The sequence below is a fragment of the Vidua chalybeata genome, chromosome 3 (assembly GCF_026979565.1).
Source record: "Vidua chalybeata isolate OUT-0048 chromosome 3, bVidCha1 merged haplotype, whole genome shotgun sequence".
Lineage (NCBI taxonomy): Eukaryota > Metazoa > Chordata > Aves > Passeriformes > Viduidae > Vidua > Vidua chalybeata.
In genome coordinates, this window is record NC_071532.1 from 68,256,760 (window position 1) to 68,276,927 (window position 20,168).

At 35.7% G+C, this 20,168-nt stretch overlaps 1 protein-coding gene across 2 annotated transcripts in view; it reads right to left on the minus strand.

Moving 5' to 3' along the window:
- Window positions 1–201: 201 nt before the first annotated feature.
- The window catches only part of FIG4 (FIG4 phosphoinositide 5-phosphatase), a 55,378-nt gene continuing 35,411 nt past the window's right edge, over window positions 202–20,168 (minus strand). For both annotated transcript variants that reach the window (XM_053937231.1, XM_053937229.1), the window contains 6 exons: window positions 19,512–19,659; window positions 18,618–18,701; window positions 15,683–15,878; window positions 13,146–13,228; window positions 10,087–10,176; window positions 202–4,621 (listed from right to left, as the gene is read on the minus strand). In XM_053937231.1, coding sequence (XP_053793206.1) covers window positions 4,444–4,621; window positions 10,087–10,176; window positions 13,146–13,228; window positions 15,683–15,878; window positions 18,618–18,701; window positions 19,512–19,659 — 779 coding nt within the window. In that variant the 3' untranslated portion in view covers window positions 202–4,443. The remainder of the gene's footprint in view (window positions 4,622–10,086; window positions 10,177–13,145; window positions 13,229–15,682; window positions 15,879–18,617; window positions 18,702–19,511; window positions 19,660–20,168) is intronic.

Sequence of the window (20,168 nt, forward strand, 5' to 3'; positions counted from 1 at the left end):
TAAGCCCAGCATCAGGTTTCATAGCTTAGAATTGTGAGCATCTGAGTCAATTATCCAATAGTCTGATCTGGGGAAAACCCAGGAAGAGGATGAAACAGGATATTTAATTTTATTATGGGAGAAGTTATTATGGAAGTTCTGGCCTGCAGAGAATGTCTCCATGCAAGGTCTAAGTTTGATTGAGAGTCAAAATCTTACCACTTTCTTGAATTTCTCCTTTTATTTTCTCCTCTTTACATAATCCACATTTTATTTCCAGGGAAGTAGGTAGAAAATCAAACAAGAAAAGTTACATTGTCTCATTGATGGCAACTCTGAATACATCAGTAATAAAACAAGCAAGACAGTGTATTACAGCTACAGAGTTTTCCTTCAAGATGTAAAAACTCCAAAAGGAGGAGATGGATATAGTGGGGAAACTACAATTTGTGGCACAGTTACATGTGAGAAAAAGGATTCTGAACCACAGATGCTGAAAAAAATCAAACACATTACCAAAAAATCAGAAGAAAAAGAAGGGAAATAAACAAAAGATACATCCTATGAAAAAAAAAAAAAAAAAGAAAAAAAAGAGGACCTAAGCTGTCAGGGAATACAAAATAACAGATCTATTTTAGGGCCACATCTGAATCTCTCTGGAAATGAGAGGTGGCTTTTGCAATGACTGAAAACCACACTGGGTTTTAGTGCTGGCAGCACAACTCACCTAGAATGGGGAAATGCAAATGGAGTATCAGAGAAGGTTCATACCATGCTGTTGGCTGTCCTACCTTGACTACACTATCTCTCTATGCTGCAAAGATGAATGTATTTAAAAAAAAAAAGGAATATAAATGTTCTAGTCAAACCTTGGGTCATGCAAAGAGCATGTCTTTCTGGAGAAGCAATATATAAGTTATGTAACTAAACATTGTTTAATATATTACACTAAACATTTAAGAACTCCAGAAGGGGACTGCTGATTATCAATATTTGCATGGATTGTAATTTCAATGTATGATTTTTTATTACTAGTATTTTGTAACTTCACGCACTAGTTTCACATTACTTCTGAATCACCACCAAAAGTGACAACTTTAATTAGGTTTTTAAATATATACAAGACAGAGGGAGGCATTTGGAAGCCAAGCACATTGTATTTCTCCCTATCAGCCTCTAGGCAATCACTTGGATTGCAACTATGCCAGCAAATGGAACACTCCTGTGTACATACCTCAGTTTTACCCTCAGTGAACTGGACTTGTTCATGTAATTACTGATAGGGTGAAATCACCATGGAGAATGAAATGATCTCCTGAGTGAAGCTGGTATTTCCTCTGACTGTAAAACGTAACTATTTGACAGTGCATATGCTTTGGAGTTTATACAAGTGAAGTCTGTGAAAGCCAAGAGAACCTTCCTGGATGACGCAGAAAAATCCCAGAAAGTCAATAACAAAATAAAGAGCTGCCACAAGTGTCACCCCAGAATTATACACAGATATTTTGCTTCTTTCTCCTGGCAGCTGTGTGAACATTGAAAGGTCCTATTTCAGGACCACAGATGAGTCCCTCTGGAAAATGAAAGGAAAAGAACAAAATGTCAGTGGGTTTTGCAAGTGGACACAAGACTCACAAGGAGGGGAAATTACCAATGAAAATTGTGGAAGAGAACTGCTCCTGCAGTCACAGCACAAAGCTTAAGCTGTTGGACTGGCAGCAAAATCCATTGGCACAGAAATGGCACAAAAATCACCAAATCAGTCCTAATTTGATATCTGTGCTTCCTGATTCCACAGGAAAAGAACCCAAAGTCATTATTTTCCAGGTGTACATTTTGGGATGATATTGCAATGTAACCTTTAAACACACTGAAACAAACGAAACATATTGTGGAGGAAAAATCAACACATTTCTCAAATATTTCTGTTGTCCATATGGTTTAAAGAGTGAAGAAGAGCACCATGTTACTCTTCAGAGCCAACACAGCCCACTCTTTTCATGTTTATTCTTATTTTACACACTTTTTCTTCTGCTTCTGAAAGGGAAATATATGCATCTATTGAGAACTTCTAACAGTCTTGAGAACTGAACCTTATTATCACAAGAATGGGATAAAGTAGGTGGATGAAGAGGCAGCACATTGGGAGTCCTTTATCCAGCTGAACTTGTTAGATGGGTGATTGAGTGCATTTCTATTTTAAATGATCATTTATGTGCATTAGGCAGCAGGTCCACTCAGACTGTTGAGTTTACTCAGGGTTAAGCTGAGAGTCTTGCTTTGTGCATTGGACTCATTTTTCTCTTTAAACAAGCCTACTGAAAGTTGACATTGGCACTTGGAAGCATTCTGAACAGCTGCTAAGAGTAGATCACACAAGCCATCACTGAGGTGTCATTCAGCTCTCAGAACTGTAAACCAATCTCCTTTTATCCTCTTCTCTGAGGAGTGTCTGAATTGCTGAGGGCTGAACATATTTCATTCTAGAGCTGCAAAATCATTACTATCCCTAAATTTTGCAACAACATCACTGGTTGCTGAAAAGGAGTTTCATCTTCTGTGGGTAAGCGGTGCACTTTCAAGGGTAACTTTTATGAATTACCAGCATCTATCAACAACAAAAGTAAGGTCTGTGATAGTCCAGAAAACATTCCTTGCCATAGTTTAAGTGCAGTAAGGAAAGTGTGTGCTTTCCTTTCCTCACCAAGATATGAACTTTAGCTCTACATTTTTTCAAAGCAAGCATTTATTCCTTCTAATTCTTTTCATATTGGGCAAAAGAATTCAGTATATTTTATTTTTCCAGAGGAAAAAAACATTGACAATTGCAATGAAGTAAGTGACAATTCATTCTTGCATCTCCTAAAATACAACCATTTGGCTCAAAACAATCAACAAAAGAGAATGTACACCAAAATGCTTTGGTAACTCAAGGTACCATGTTCTCATTGACTGCATGCAAGTCCTTCCCTGAGACACACAAACTGGTGTCACAAGAAACCTTTTTTCCCTTTACCCACTGCATTTTTTCTTATATTGAATTACTGACAGAGGTGCAACATACTGCATAAAACATTCAAAGATATGCAAACATGTTTGCAGTGAGCAGCCACAAATCTACAGTAGCTGCCTGGAAAGCAATTTACTGTGAACACAAACATGTTCTCTACATCTGCTACATGCAGTTGGCTACATCCCTAAAACAGTTATTATACTATTCCAGAAAATTCTGAAACATGGTCTGTACAAGCTTGTGGAACAAAATGTTTTGTCAAGAATGCTGCTGATACTGTCAGTATTCTTCAAGGCAAAGAGCTACAAAGGCAAGTATTCTTCAAGGCAAAGAGCTGTTGGGATGAAATTAGTTTGCAATTGCAAATAGTAGGCTTCCTCCCTTTTTTTTTTTTTTTTAATTTGAAAAACATTTTACTCACAGGCCCAAAAGAACCTACTTAGACATCTGCTGCCTCTTTACCTCTTACCCAGCACAGGACATGATGTTCAGTCTTGCATAACCCAACTCCTGCTTCTTCTTGCATGATGACCCCAGCTGATCCAGTCACCAACACTACCTTCCTTGGAGGCTCCAGGCTTGAACCCAAAGGCATCTCACAGGAGCACAAACACAGGGATGGGAACAGTATGCTTCAAAAGGATAGTGCTTGTCATACAGAAAAATGACAGGATGGTTTAGCACTCTCCAGGGTGTCCAAAGCCAGTAATGTGAAGAGCATTCCCTCATTTGCTGATGCAGTCATTATGGGGTTCTCCTCAGACTTGTACTAGAAACCTGTGATAATTAGTCACAAGCCATCTTCGCCCTGCAGCACGTGGCACAGATTCTGTAGCTACCAGTACCAGTGACATTAGTTTTGACACATATTAGGGTTACAAAGTTTATTCTTGTTGATGCAAATTTTGATTTTGACATAAGCCACTTATTTTTCACTTTTGCTTAAGAAAACAGAAAATTGCAAGCAGTCATTCTCAACCTCTTTGCTAAAAACCTCAAGAAATATCAGAAAATATTCTGCTGTAAAAGAAGATTGTTTTCTGTCATGGAAAAAAGTGGAAGAAAACTATTCTCTTCTGATTCTTGTGAACAAATCAGTTTTATTAGCAAACATAACAGTGTAAGAAATAATATAAAAAAACTAAAGATGCCCTATTTTCTTTGCCACAAATTGCTACATACTCTCTAATGACTCTGGGTGCTCTGATTATTCACTTAGTCTCTTAGGATACACTTTCAGCCAAAAAGATAGTAAATAACCTTTTAAATCAGATATTAAACCACCTTTTCCCCTAAAGCACATTACAGTAAATGGATAACAGTAAAGAATAATAAACAGAAAAGTTAGTAATAAATTCATTACTGCAAAAGAACAAAACTAGATTTCCTTTCTAAAATTATTTTTGTGACTTATCAGTCCAGTTGATTTGGCAGGAGAATGCTGCTAGGATTTACATGTATCTGTTTCGAATGTACTCTCTGTACATGAGGAAGTCATCTCTTCCCAGGGGCTGCATGTTTCCTCTTCCAGCCTGAATGTGTGCATGGAAAATCTCTATCGATTTCCTATCAGCTCTTGGAGGCTGGACTTCGTAAATATTGTCTTGAGAAAAGGAGGAGATGGGTATTCTGGAAAAAAACAAACATGCAGAATATTTGGAGCTTTAGGCAAAAAATTTTCCACAGAGAGAGAGGAGTATTTATTTTCCTTGAATTACACAGAAGTGTCAATGAGAGGGCAAGTTCCCAGTAGATAATTCATTTACCTAGATTTTTATCACTACTGCAGACCTAGTAAGACCCAGCTTTCCAAGTAGGGTAATTAGGTAAGTTGTCATTAATCTCATTACAGAATACCTTCTCACTTCCCTTTGCCCTGCCCTCATTTCTTCATCCTTCCTCAGATCTGCTACGGTCAGTAAGTACCCCAGCTAAAGTAGATCTGTGCCATGCATTATAGCAGATTAAAGAAAGACTTCATTGAGCTTCCACTTAGTAGCAATTATAACAAGTGAATACACTCTGAGTCAACACAGAGAAAGGACTAATTAGGTAAGAAATTTCCATCTAATTATCAGGAAGCAGACAATTTATTATAAGCAACAGCACTCAGGTATTTTATGAATATATTTTTTAAATCTTCTTCATCCAGCAAATAACATATTTGAATCCTAATAGACACATGGGTCGAAGCTTCCCATGTAAGAAAGTAAAGTGGCAACTTACTGTCAAAGTTCACTATTTCATAAAGCAAACATCAGCCAGCTCAAATGCATATTGCCATATTCTACAGAAGCCACAGTCATGACTCACTACCTGTGTGCTTTTCAGGAGACAAGAAAGTTATTTTTGTGCATAGAATCTCTTATTTTGAAGGTGAAAAAACAAGTAAGAACTAGAGCACTTAAGCAAAGGGAAAGCCCTTCTATAAATAAAATGCCCTAATAAAGTCCTACTTGCACCATGTGCACAAACTAATGTTTGACACTGTTTCTAAATTAGGATCTCCATTAAAACTGTCAAAAAACTCTTGCTCCCTCATTTTGCAGCCTTTTATTTTAGTAAAATATATTGTATTTTGGATGTTTCATCATGCGACAGTTCACTAGTCTTAAAAAATTACTGCAGCGTGTCATGTAGGATATACTGTGCCTATATTCCAGTACAACTAGAATATGGTATATAAAGCAAAAAGGTTTCCAGATGAAAATAATACTTTTCAATTTTATATCTCTACTTTCCATAGCCATACATTCATTTGATTACTGTTTGATTGCAATCATAGAATTACTTATACAAGTATACTATTGAACTTGAGACAATAAAATCACTGGCCCCCCACAGAGTTTGGCCACATACTCTTAAGCTTTTTTTTTTTTTTAAACAATGTCATGTGATAGTTTCTTCTCATTATCACTTCTAATTTATTTAAGGTGGATGTTTTCAGAACTGGTAAAAAACCTTAATCCAGGTGTTTTAAAAGTAGATTTTTTTCCAAAGCATCCATACTTTCTGCAGTCCTTATTTAACCAGTGTAAAGCATCCAAGCTGAGACTCTAGCAATGGCATTTGACATTAGCACACTGTACTAACTTACCAATGTCACTATCCAACAATAAAAGATGTCACTTACTCAAATATAACTGGTCTGTCTGGTCCACTAGCAAGTGGGCAATTAAGTAAAGTGCAAAACAGAGCCATTACACTAAATTGATGCCTTCTCTATTTATTGACTGGTTTCTAAAGATACAACATTTCTGAAGCACTAATGACTCAAAAATCCGTTCCTTAGGTACAATGGAAGCTGGGCAGCAAAGGGCATTTAATTTTGCACATTTAATAACCAAATCTCAATTTTCCTCCTACTTGCATCAACATGATAAAAATATATTGAAAGAACCACATGTTCATGAGTGCCAACTTTGATTAATAACCCTGTATTAAGCTGTAACTATTTGTAGAATACTTGTCTTATCCAGTCATTTAATTAAAAGTTATTTCTCTAACATATTTGTGTAAAAATCTACTTTACTTAATAAGTTTAATATCATACAATAGTCATGAAGGAGAGCACATTATTTATGACTTGGCTATCAGGTTTACTTAGAGATCTGTAGCTTTATGGCCTCCCAGTGAAAATTACGTAGACAGGAACATAAGCTTTATGTCATGAAGGACAGCACCTTTGACACACAATTTTCAATTATTTTCATCCCACTTATGAGCAGGCTTCCTGGTGTTATGGTTTCACCAAGAGTATCATTGTCTCTACAGGAACAGATACAGTTAAAACCTTCAGTTATAATAAGGATGTTCCATACTTCCAAAGAGAAGTTCATGATGATGTAGATTAGCTCTCAGTCAGTCACCAGAAAGCCACTGCATTTGTTTCAACATTAATTAGTTCTCCTCAAGTCTCTGAAGTATATCTAATAAGTAAACAAAATCTACTTTTTCACCTTGTTTGAATCCTAAGCAAATATCCACGAAGAAGATCAGAGGGCTAGAGTACCTCTCCTAAGAAGACAGGCTGACAGAGTTGGGGTTCTTCAGCATAGAGACAAGGAGGCTCAAGGGAGACCTTATATCACCTTCCAATGCCTAAAGGGGGCTGTAAGAGAGCTGGAGAGGGACTTTTTTAAAGGGCATGAAGTGATGGGACAAGGGGGAATGGCTTTTAACTGAAAGAAGACAGGTTTAATTCAGGCATTAGGAGGAAATCCTTCACTGTGAGGGCAGCAAGGCACTGGAACAAGTCACCTAGAGAAGTTGTGCTTGCCTTATTCCTGGCAGTGTTCAAAGCCAGCCTGGATAGGGCTTTGAGCAACCAGGTCTAGTGGAAAGTGTCCCTGCCCATGGCAGGGGCTTGGAGAACGGCATGGTCTTTAAGAGTCCTTCCAACCCATTCAATGACCTGACCTGAAGCACAGGCACTGAAGACAGCTTGGACTCTGATGTATGCACCAGCCACACTTTGCTAAGGATGTTTAAGCTCCTCTTTTGTGCTACAGGGAATCAAAACACTCAAATCCCTTTTCAGGAGGGAATAAAGTTTCTTGTACTACTAGATAAACGTATGAAGTACATTTGAAAAGGTCTGAGAGTGTATTTTTACAACAGTATTATTTATATCATACCAAAATGAATACTAGGGAATTAGGGAATTAGGAACAGGTGTGCTGTGTCAGCCAACAGTAATTACACTACAGTACTTAGAGTCTGTCTTCATACACATTATAATAGATTGTGCTAAAAGTAGTCCAGCTCTGTTTAGCTCTAAGTAAAATTCCATCTTTTTTTCCTTCATGGAATTTCTAAAAACAAAAAGAAGAACTTCAATATCCTTCCACATCCTCCACTCAACTTCAGTATTATTTCACTGCATCACTTTGGTCCCTGTTCAAGTCCCCATTTTTTATTTTTAGTCTATACTTACAGTTTCTAAATTCAAGACAGAACCTTCTCTTCAGTATTTATACAGTTCATATTTGAATTCAGAAATATCACTACAGCAACATTATAAAAATATGAAATATTTCTTTTTTTGTAATGGCTTCATTAATTTAATTAAAACGATCAAGTGTTTAAAATTGTGAAATGTGGGGTTATTAAAAAAGATTTTCTTGAGAAGTGTGGAAGAGACAACTAACCTAAACTTAAATTATATCTCACTGCTTATATGAACACAAAATTTTAGACTGAGTCCATAATTTTACTATGAAAAGAACTAGGGTTTGATTGCATTTGTATCATGTATGAAGCAACAACTTGAGAATTAAATTAGTCAGATTTTTTTTTCAATTTAAAAGGTATCTAACATCAAATTAATAAAAGTTGGTGTAATTTTTTAATTTCTTCAAGAGCTCCTTGAGAAACAAGTGCAAGCTGAGCCTCAGCTGCTCTTACTGAAAACCCTCCCTTTCTCCCTAATCTTGAGTACACTTATATTCATTCTATTATATTTCTCAAAAGTTAGTATTATCCAAGGAAATTCCTGGTTCAGAGCAGCCATTCTAACTCTGTAAGTGAAAGCTTTCTTGTTTCAGAGTTGAACAACATGCCTTTTAAGCATGGCTACATTTGTGACTTTAACTAAAAGAACAATCTGTCACCATCTTAACATATTTAAACTTTTTTAAAAAGTTACAGAACAAAATCAAAGAAAAAATTTTAAGAAGTCTAAGGATATACTGTAATAAAAAAGAAATCACCAACTCTAAGACATTCTATTTCCTCTCTCATGTGCATAGAGGACCATGTTTGGTAGAATTGGCAAGGAGAGATCTACATGACTTCAAGAGAGGAGTGACAGGAGGCACGATCTGCGTGCCCTTTGACTTTTACACTTCTACTATTCAAAAACACATGGAAATTACTTGGGAAAAGAGAAAAATTAACATCTGACTATCCCAAAGCCACCAGAATTCTGTGCAGAGACTCACTTTAATGTGTTCATTTTACAGCAGCTCAGCATTGGGAAAAAAAATTACATTTAAAGGGGTAAGAAAGGAATTATTATCTCCTACACTGTCTTACATGCTGGGAGATTTTGCAATTACAAAAAAGAAATTGCCTTCATTCATAGCAAAAGAATACTCTTCTTCTTGCAAAATATTTTCTTAATAAACTTGTCCATTTAAAACATTCAGGCTTGCTCCCTCATATTGAAAAACAGTTTTACAGTTTGCCAATCTAATTTACTACTTGAATACCCATTAGGCATGTTTTATTAGAAAACTACAGGCTCATTTACCTACAAATGTGGTATCATCACTTTAAATGTAGGTAATACCAAGTAACTAAACACTGCTATTAGACAGTATTGTCTCATACACAGCATTACATCTGTTTCATGTCATTCTTTCTCAGTCCAACTGAGACTCACCCAGTCTCTCTCCCTACTTAGGTATAAATGCTGTGTTTAAGGTTTCCTCACTTCACCAGCACAGAGGGGTGGACAAGAGGCACTATAGGGAACAAAGTTGAGGCTTCTGTAAATCCACGGACTGCAGAAAAGCTCTTGCAGCTCCAAGAAGTGGCCACGCTGTTGGATAAAGGATCATGTACCCCAGCAACAGAAGTAAATAAAATTCTGCCTTGCCTTGGTAAAACTTTAAGCAGGAAGATGTCAACTGGGAAGGTATACCTGATCATCTAAATTTTAAGTCCTGGTTCAATATTAGTATGACATTTGGATAACACCATGACCCTTTTTATACACTTGTACTAACAAATGCAACTTTGACTGTTTTTTAGTGAACAGCAAGCAAGAAGAAATTTCCCTCTGAACTCAGTAGATTCACCACTTTCTGTTAATTCAAGATTGCTAAGACTTTTAAATACAAACATCTTGGTACTACAAAAACTAAAAAAACAAAACAAAAAACAAGACTCCCCAAAAGAACACAAACAAAAACTAAACCCCCAAAAAACAAAAAACCCAGTTCTTCATGCTATTCATTGAAACCCCTTATGCAGTAAAGAAAATGTAAATATGACTCTAAAGCAATTTAAAATCAAGTTTACCTATCACTTTTCATAACTAATGACAAAAGCAAAATCAGGCTAAAAGGAAAAAGAAAAAGAATACTTACAAATTTATGACCTTATCCAAGGGCCGCCTTGAACAAAATTGCTGGCTGCTCTTGTCTTGTTTATGCTGACTCTGTCCCAGCTGAACAAACCTGTGAAAAGCAGTAGATTGAATAATACATCAAAGAAATAAAAATAATTATCCCCCAAAAAATCATTAAAGAAAATGACACTAAGAAATGAGATTTTGAGTCATGCTATGTAAGTCACTGATCATGATGTACTTTGGTGAACAAGAGAGATATTTAAAAGTTCATAGTGGGTGCATGCATGAACTAAGAATCTCCTTTGAGAAAAGATTTGCTTATCAATTGGTGTCACCTAGTATGCCATGGGAAGAAACAGGCCTCCCCTAAGAAACACGCAGCCCTCTACAGTTAACTTCCTATGTCCTCAAAGCAATCAGTCACAGGAATAGTCTATGGAAAAATCAGCAAAAGACACAAAGTCTCTCAAGCTTCAGATTTAAGTCAGTCCTCTGCTTAATTCAATCTAGTTTATTCATCTGAAATGCTGTTAGTCCAGATCACTTATTTACAACCACAACCTTTTGGGAAAACTTCTCCATCTCCAAATATTTGCTCGAAGACACTGCCAATGGAAAATACTGTCATGTTTTTTTTTTTTTCCTTGGCAATGAAGTGGAACAAAATCTTCTGAAAAGTAGTTTATCACTAATCTTAGTCACTCAGAATAGGAAGAAAAGTCAGACAGTTTCAAATGTAAATATATGTAGCTATCTTGCATTCAATTCGTTCACTCTCCAACACAGCTGTGCCACTGGAAGGACAAGTAAATGTCAGTTGTGATTTACTAGTTTAATTTTCTGAGGCAGAGAGTTTTTCTTAACAGTGAGCTTCCATTTAGCTTAAGAAGTCTTACTGGTCTACTTCAGGAATATTTACTATATTTTAACAAGCAACTATTACCAGTGCAAAGCCAATTGCATGAAAGAGTGTACAGAAGTCAAATGAACAACATGTCCCTAAGCAACTTACTGCAGCTTTTCTTTCTGCTACATTCAGATTCTATACTGTAGAGACAAATGCCTCAGAGACAAGCAACATTGCTTTGGCTGTTAAAGGAATAAATACTTATATTACTAAGTAAGAGAATTTTAGGTGGAAATCAATATAATTAAGATTTTCTACTGCAGGAGCCTGCTATTGAAACCAACCTAAAAAAAACCAAAGGTAAACCAATTGCATAATTGTTTTAATTAATTGCTTCAAATTATTCAATATTTTGAAAGTTACAAGACCTAAATGCACACAAGCAAGTTTCCTGACATCAGGAAGATACCACACACAGTTGATCTGCAGCATACAACCTCAAATTATTGGAGGGACTTCCTGTACCTTCCAAATTCAACCAATCTGGGCTTCTGTGATTTCTGTTTTGATGAGAATTATCTCAGCCATCAGTGAAAACAGGCTGAATAGATCCAAATTATTTTTAATTTGCATTTGCAAATAGGCTTAATATAGGTCAGTTGACATAAAGTAACTTAACCTGAAGTACTTGGAATCTGTGAGACCCTAATCCTCACAATGAAAAACATGTAACATGTCCAGCGATGTCACGTGAAGTCAGGACCTTACAGCCCCTCTTCCCTCATTACAGTAACAGAAAAAGGCTTGATGTGAGAACTGTCATCATACTGTGAAAGAAATTGCTGCTATTCTCAAGTGATGTACATTTTGCAAAGTATAGATTTTACTGACATCCTTTATTATATAAATCAGCACACCAGACCAGAAATAGCACTATGTCTTGTTAGCTAAAAGAGATAAAGAATTTGTAATTTTTTCTATTTTTAAAACCTGCATTGCTCAAAGGAAATGAAATAAATGCAAGGTTTGTCTTGTTTTTTTCTTAAAAGGGAAATAAATAGAGAGCTTCAAAGCCTCCAAAGGGTTTACAGTTTTACATTAACAAAAGATTGAACATTAGTCCAGCCTGAAGAAATTATAGAATTGGAAGTAGCTGCAACTCTGGATGTTAACACAGAGTTGTTCATCTGCACAGAGAGACTCACTGTAGATAACAGCTCACACTGGGCCATTTTCAGAACCACAATAACTACCTGCTGTATCAAAGGATAGTTGTCAAATTTGCATCCATCTTCTAGGGTTAAAATAAATAAGAAACAAAGGTAGAGGCATAGATGAAGGTAAAAATTTCAGTTATAATGAGAAACATCCTCCTTAACCCTATTCAAGTGTAGGATCTTCAAATGACTCAGCTTGTAGGAAATAGTTGGAAGTGGGAATTTTAAAGAACAAAAGAGTGCAAGAGAAATAGCTACAGCTAAAGAAAAAGTAAGAGAAAAATAATTTTAAATATAAAGAAAAAAGGTTTTGAGTGGATTAAGGAACTAAGTCAGGATGAAACACCACATGTCACCAAATTAGATATCACAGTGAATGAAAATTTCCCTTAAAAACTGAAAAGGTTTCAAATATAACAAGACAGCTACTGCTATTACACATTAGAAACTAAAAAACAAATGCACACAAGGCCATTTCAATGCATGTCTCACAAATATTCACTTCAATATACACACAGTGCCTTCCTGAGATGAAGTGTAGATTTCTTAGATCCCTATAAGACATCATGTTAAACAAAAAGACAACTTCTATTATTTTATATGCATTTTTACAGAATAAGCTATTTCATTATGACTGACTTGAACTGGAGTAATTAAACACTCGAAAAATGCAAACCCCACAGATTGCAAAGCTTACAATCATGGAACTATTCTTATGGAATTTACTTACCAATGCAATATGGAATTCCTATTAATTTACTTATGAATTTCTAGAATTATATTAAGTGACAGATATTTCTTTTGAAGTATCTTTCATTTGATTTAAGCTCCAAATTTTGCTTTCAGAGATACCTGCATAGCTTCCACTGAAATCAGTTTGATTTTGAAAGAGATAGCATATATAGACAAATGTCTCATTTAAGTAAGTTTAATTAAAGGCAGCACTTTGACAAACTGCACTTAACTAGCTCAAATTATCCTTTACCAATTACCACTGGAAATTTATCTCACCTTGCATATATTGCAAGATCATCTTCTGAAGGGATATCTGAGAGATTGACTCCATACACATCTTTTGTTGATTGCACTACATTCTGGAACATAAGGAAGATTCAGATTAAGAATACTGTAGCAACATCCAAAGAAAGATTGCTCTTAAGAAAGAACTTCCTTACAAGCCACAATATCATCTCAGAAGTGCAAGCAAAAACAAACAGGTTTCTCACATCCACAGCAATCATAACTTATACATATTACATATTTTTTAAAGAAAGTAATTTATTAAAAATATTAATCAACACCATTTATTCAACAAGTAAAGAATTCTTGAAAGATGTCATCAGCTAAAACAACATATTAGGAGAATAAATTATATTCATAGAACATAATGGTGTAGTTATTAAATTCTCTTCTGCATTGAAACTTAATATAGAATAAATCATATTCGTTCATAACATGCTCCCATATTTGCTTTCACATTTCCTGCTGTCAATTCTGCAATAATTACAAACCTCAGGTTGAACAGAACTATTTTTATTTTATACATTATGCAGTCATGTCAGTCAACTATAACAAGGAATCAGTGCACATGCAATAGTTCACTGTGTCTAGTGATTCAGTGCTAAACTGAGGGGGGTTTTCTGACAAGACACATGAGTCAAAAATAAAGGCAATTTTCTCTTAGTTCAAAATTATTCAAAGAACTTCAGAAAGGTATGTCCTGACCAGAAGTATAAATGCATTTTTATTAACTTCTCAGAGATGTGGACAGAAAAGAGCCAGCCTTTTGAGTACCTCAGAAAATAAGGAATTGGATGAATTAACAATGTAAATTATGACTAAAATTCAATGCATGAATAGGTGCTAGAAGATTGGAATATATTTCTTCATATCATTAATAAAAAGTCAAAATAGCTCACCCAATTTTTAAGCCATTGAAATTAAATATTTCAAATCATACTTTGTGTTTACATACACCTTTCATTTAAGCATCTTAAAAATCAAAAAAGGTATTTTAGGTCTGAGTGTTGAAGTATGTTCAAAACAGAGGGAAAAATGATGTGAGATAAATTATGCAATAGAAGGAATCAAGAAGAAAATTTCAACTTGGATTTTTGTTAAAAAACCTAGAAACAATCTGATTTGCTGGAGAACAGGTACTCTGTTATTCAGAGATAATGGAAAACCTTTAGATAAAATACCGTGTATAAACACAAATAAATAAATGTGCTTGTACTGGCTTAGGAAGAAGACACTGTTGAAGGCTGAAAATCCATTATCTGAGAACACACAATCCTAGGCTAAAGACTGAATAGAACCAAAATTGGAATCTAGGCCAAAAAAAAAAAAAAAAAGGCAGTGTAATTGTCTGTTGCCTATCAGGCACTCAATTGTATGCTTAGGTCATAAATACTCAATTTTCTTCAGAAGTGATAACATGCACAATCCTATAACCATTTAAATTAGCTGTAGCTTTTAAAAAAACCAACCCTGCCAGACAACATAAGTATTTTCCAAATTTCTATAGTACACATTAGCATAACCTTTTGCTATGATACTTTCAATGGTATCCAAAATGGATATCTACAAGAAAGAATTTGAAGAACTATTACATGAACTAATAAAATAGATACTTCCATAATTCTTCATACAACTCAGTATTTTCATTAAATTAGCACCCAAGGGATTCCAACAAAATGGGAGTTATGCTAGCAAAAAAGATTAATAGTCCACAACTGCAAATATACATTCTTTCCACCTGACTGGGCAAATGCAATTTATTTCACTATTTTATTCACTGCTATTAACTGCAACCTTAGTAGCAGTAATAGCATAGGATGTGTGAGGTAACATTATCATGCACATTTTTGAAGTTAGTTCATTTTTTTTTAAATGCCAGACCACATAATTATGGGACAGCAATTTGAAAGTGTCCACATAAGTCAGGTTGAAATTTAGACAGAATGAACATTACTTTACAGTTAATCGACCTAAGCAAGAGGCATTGTCCAAAGCAATTGCTTTGTAATTCCAAGAGGTGGCTCTCATTACCTCAGGTTCATACTACATGTCTTTCAGGGGGTTTGCTCCAGGTTAACTCCCATGGACTAAATGTTAATTAAGTAGGTAGATCAAGTACATTCCTGGAGAAAAGGAATCATTTGCATGCTCCGAGGCCACCTAATGATGTGTTCCAGAGCACAGTAACAGACAATAACCAGACAGGCACTACTGCTCTGCATTAACACACTAATACAGGTGCATTTTAAATTATGCAATGACTCAAATACCTTTCAAATGCCATAGGTTTCTGACAGTAGTTTTCTTTTTTTTTTTATGCTATTTTCGCGTTTCACTATTACATGACTAGAAGAACAGAAAAGGTTAACAAACAGTTGTGAGGCAGTTATGCTAATATCTACACAAAAAAATTATACTGGAGACCTTTGACACTAAATTTCTCAGTGCTTTTCTTCTGACTGTTTTATAATGCTTTTTTAAGGGAATGTGAATTTTAAGTTTTCTTGCCTAACACAGTAATTTCTTACCTCTGTGATTTTTGCACTGTCTCCTGTATCAGTCACCTTTACTGGAGTTGAACGTTGAGAAACAGCACCTTCATCTTCTTTATCTGTCCCAGAATCATCTTCAGAACTACTTGACACTGCTTCCTCGCTTGGGGGTGGAGGAGCACTAGCAGCTGTTTTGCGCTGTAGCACAGTTTCTTCTCTATTATTTTTGTTCCTATAAGGAAAGGCAGTGTGTATTTATGAAATCAGCAATATATTAGCAATGAATATTTTAAATTCCTAATGTTGGTAACAATCTTTCCAGGGAATAAAGTTGTAACCTCTGGGGCAACTTTTTGCTCATCTTTTAAAATCCCTGATTGATTAGTCTTCTTCAATCTCTTCTTATTCCAGAGCATTTAAAGAAAGCCCAAAGGATTCTGTCAGCTTTTCTCCACCAATTCTCTGATTCTTTACTTAAATCCCTCCCCACAACTGAATAAATAAAAAAGAATACAAATTAATTGAGACATAACATCTTTGGTTTTGATCTTGTAAAAAGTTTCACTTTCTAATCAATAACAATATCCACTCCAATAGCTTCCTTTATCTTGGTTCCAAATTTAATGGCAATGTCACTCTTTTTCCTTTATTTTCCATACCTCTCCCCTCAATTTAATCAGCAACATTTCTTGAAGTATGTATTTCTCACTCAAGAAATTCTAGTCAATATAAAGAGGTGCCTTATTTATAAGAAGCCTCCAAGATAAAGCATCTCTATGTAAGCAGGCTAACACTGGATTTAGCTTTATGCACTCTGAAAGGTACACATTACTTTGCCCAGCAGTAATCATACCAGACTTATGTGTTCTGCATCCTCTCCTACTGGCCACAGAAGAGTATTTAGTTGCAATTTCCTCTCAGACACTGTCACAATCTTTCAGGGAAGGCAGTTAATGAATAGACACTAACTAATGAATAGACAGTTTAGCGACAAATCCCTGGAAATAGGGAAGGAACATCTCTTCCTTGCTGCAGTGACTGTCCCATGTTTCACTGACAGACAGTTTGTCTCATTCTAAAGGAAGACAGCAGCATACTAAAGGCTGTGAAAAGAGCTCATAGATCGATGCAAATGCTATTTGGAGATGCAGGTCTAGTGCTCTCATCAGCATCACTTGAGCCCTAGTGGAGCACACCATGACTGTTACAGATACTGTCTCTTGAAGTGAAATTCACGTAGCAGTTTATCTCTGTACTGAATTAGCTACACTTTATATGCTCAAAGAACATGTATAAACAAGTAGGAGAGTCCTTCAAAGGTTCTGATCAGAGAGCATATCACACCCCCAAGGACATTATTGTATCAGAAAAAATCTTAGAGCTGGAACAAATGCCTTGGGGAAAATAACACCATGGGCAAGTTTGATTTCTGACTCAGCAGAACCTGACATTTCCTTGGACTGAAATGTACAGAAAGTTATAAAGACATAAGCATTCTTTTCAGGGAAAATAAATGGATTTTTCCCTACTTTTCTAGAGGAGGTGAAGGCCACAGAAAAGCAGTCCTTTCTGAAAGCTGAGGAATGGAGCAAGTAGCCAAACACTGCTAAGTGTTATCCTTACCCCACTCCCAACATGTACTCAGCCAAGATCTAGGCATCCTTGGGACCTGAATGCCTACAAACAAAAAGAGATCACCAAATTTCCTTCAGAAGTGTCTTAGATCATAAGATAACAACAATGAGCGAGGCAAAGGTACCACCTTTTACAAGGCTAAATACAGGTGAGGTGCAAGAGTGAAGCTGTTTTACCCTACGACACAGTCAGTGAAAGGGAAGCCTTATAAGTGATACACAGGGAGTCCTGGAATGTGGCTTTGATGGAGCTGATTCTCTGTCCCACATCAACCCCTAAAAATCACAGCAAAGAGCTCGAATAGAAGTGCCCGAGAAAATTATATAATGGTCAACTATTTAATGGAGTACCTGGAGACAAATTAGTCCAAAATCTGACATTCTACCAAAGCGGAAGAATAAAGCTTATCCTCAAAATACTCATAAACTCAAATTCTTAGCAGAGATGAACTGTGTAACAGTTGAACCGTCTTCCTGTTTATTCCCAGGGAATCAGTAGCATGAAATGAGGTTCTACTGGTGATAAGCATAGTCTACTCTCAACATCTATTGACAATGAGACCCTCAGGATCAGAGCACATGAGAGTCAAATGTTCCAGTGTTTAACAGAACAGCAAGTTTTCAGAGGAACTTATAATGTTGTGACAGCACAGTAACTACTGATAAAAGGTTTCCTTAATATGAGCTACCAAAGAGAGAACGAATTCAGGAAGATTCTGCATAGCCCTTGTGGGACACAGCAGTGGAACAAAGAGAGTAACAAAGCAGGTCCAGGATACAAAAGCAGCTAAATGAAGCATTCATTTGTCCCAGCAACTGTTGCTGGATTATTTTATATAATTTTATCCATAAATATTTTAATAGCATATTTTATCAAAGACTATGCTGAAATTGGCATTTATTGCTGTTTCAGAATATGCACTATTTAATGAAAAATTTATCATTTTTTTAAAGACAACAAGAAAATATGCACTGCTGTCAACTCCAATAGAGAATAGAGTTGCCACTATGATGAAGAGATGATCAAATTTTAATAACTTCTGTATATTATTGATAAAATCTTCAAATGAATTTCCCTTTGAGGAATAAGAGAAAACAGAAAATATTAAACAAGTTGAATTAAGAATTCCTAGTGTCAAATAAAAATCTCAAATTAGATGTGATTTTCAAAGTGTAATTAGTGTGATTTTCAAAATTCCACAGTGTAACACCAATGAATCTTTTATTTCCTGTGTAACATAGAATATTCTTCACAGACACACACATAAGAGTTTATATATTTTCATTACAATTTCACGACTATTAAACCAGAACAAAATTTCTGATTTCAGACTTACCCCAACACAGATTTTCCAGTTTCATCGGGTTTACGAACAGTGAATGGACTTGGATCAATTCCCACATTCTTCGGCATAAAATCTCTGCCGAAATAGAAAGGAAGAAGTGCTCATGAACAAAGTGCAAGACATAAAATTTTTAAACTTTCTGAAGGACCACCTCTAGCATCTACCTGGGAACTAAAGAAAAAAGTCATCATAAAGAGATATCAAGTTCTAACTTTATAATTTCAAGTTGATGTACATATAACCTAGGTATTTAAAAGACTTTCATTTGCATTATTTAGTTCCATAAAACATCTGCAAGTATCACCACCTGCCAAAGATGCTAGAGCATCGTGCTCCATTCCTGTGCTGAAGAGGCCGGGTAACTCAGGGCTTCATACATGGTTTTCAAAATGCTGCCAAAACACGAATTGGGTCAAACAGCTACATGAAACATAATCTGCCTGGAAATCTTTAGCCAAACCATGATTCAGATTATGGTCCAAATAGCCAGCTGACTGCTGCCAACAAAAAAAAAAAACAAAAAAAAACCAAAAACATCTGACCAGCTGTGAGAACCAGATGAACTAAAGAAAGCAACTGCAAAATGAGAGCAGAACAACGGGAAAACAATTGTTTTGAAAGTAGCTTCTGTGATGTGAATCAACAGAAAATAGTTCATCTCTCAGGCATCAAGTGCCGAGACACTAGGCACTCCATAACAAAAAATAATTGGAAATCTAACTGTTTTTTAACTGATTTTTTTTAGAGTAGCATTGTGATTTAGTTTCAAGAACTTTCCTAAATTTGAAATTACACATATTTAACCTAATAAATCAAATGCATGTGTAATTCACACCAAATCAACTTCCATTCAAGGATTTAGAGTCACAAAACATCCCAATATACCTTGTAGAATTGGTCATTGCCAAGCAGAAGGTCTCATCAAAACTGCTCAACTCATATGGCCTAAAAAACTCATTGTGGATATCAATTTCCTCTTCATATTTGTGGAATTTCTTCACTGTCAACTTGCGTCTGTTTTCAGCACATGTCACTGAGGGGAAAAAAAAAAATCTTTTTACTAGCAATTACTGACTCTTGCAAAAATCTAATCAAACAGTAGCCTGCTCACCTAGCCACCACACCAGGCAATTTTTTCCTACAGTCATATCCTCTCTGAGACAAGGAAATATGACATGAAGAAGATTTATTGCACATCTTTAATAAATATGCATTATCAATCACTGTTGATTTAATTTGATTTCACTTCATGATGACAATTCCTAATAAAACATGCTCCACAGCACCCCAGAGAAATAATGCACACCAGCTATATTGTGTCATCTGTGACAGGAATAGGACCAGCAGCACAGACTCTAAATATATGCTAATGGACAAGAAAAGAAGAAAAAAAAATAATTAAGTGTGCCCTAGCTCACAAACATATGAAGGTCAAGTTTTAGCTATTTAGGTAGCTCTTGCAACCTGCAATTGAAAAATCGTATCTCCTTGGAGGGAGGAAGGGGTGGAGAAGTATTTAAAAAACCATTATGGAAACACTCT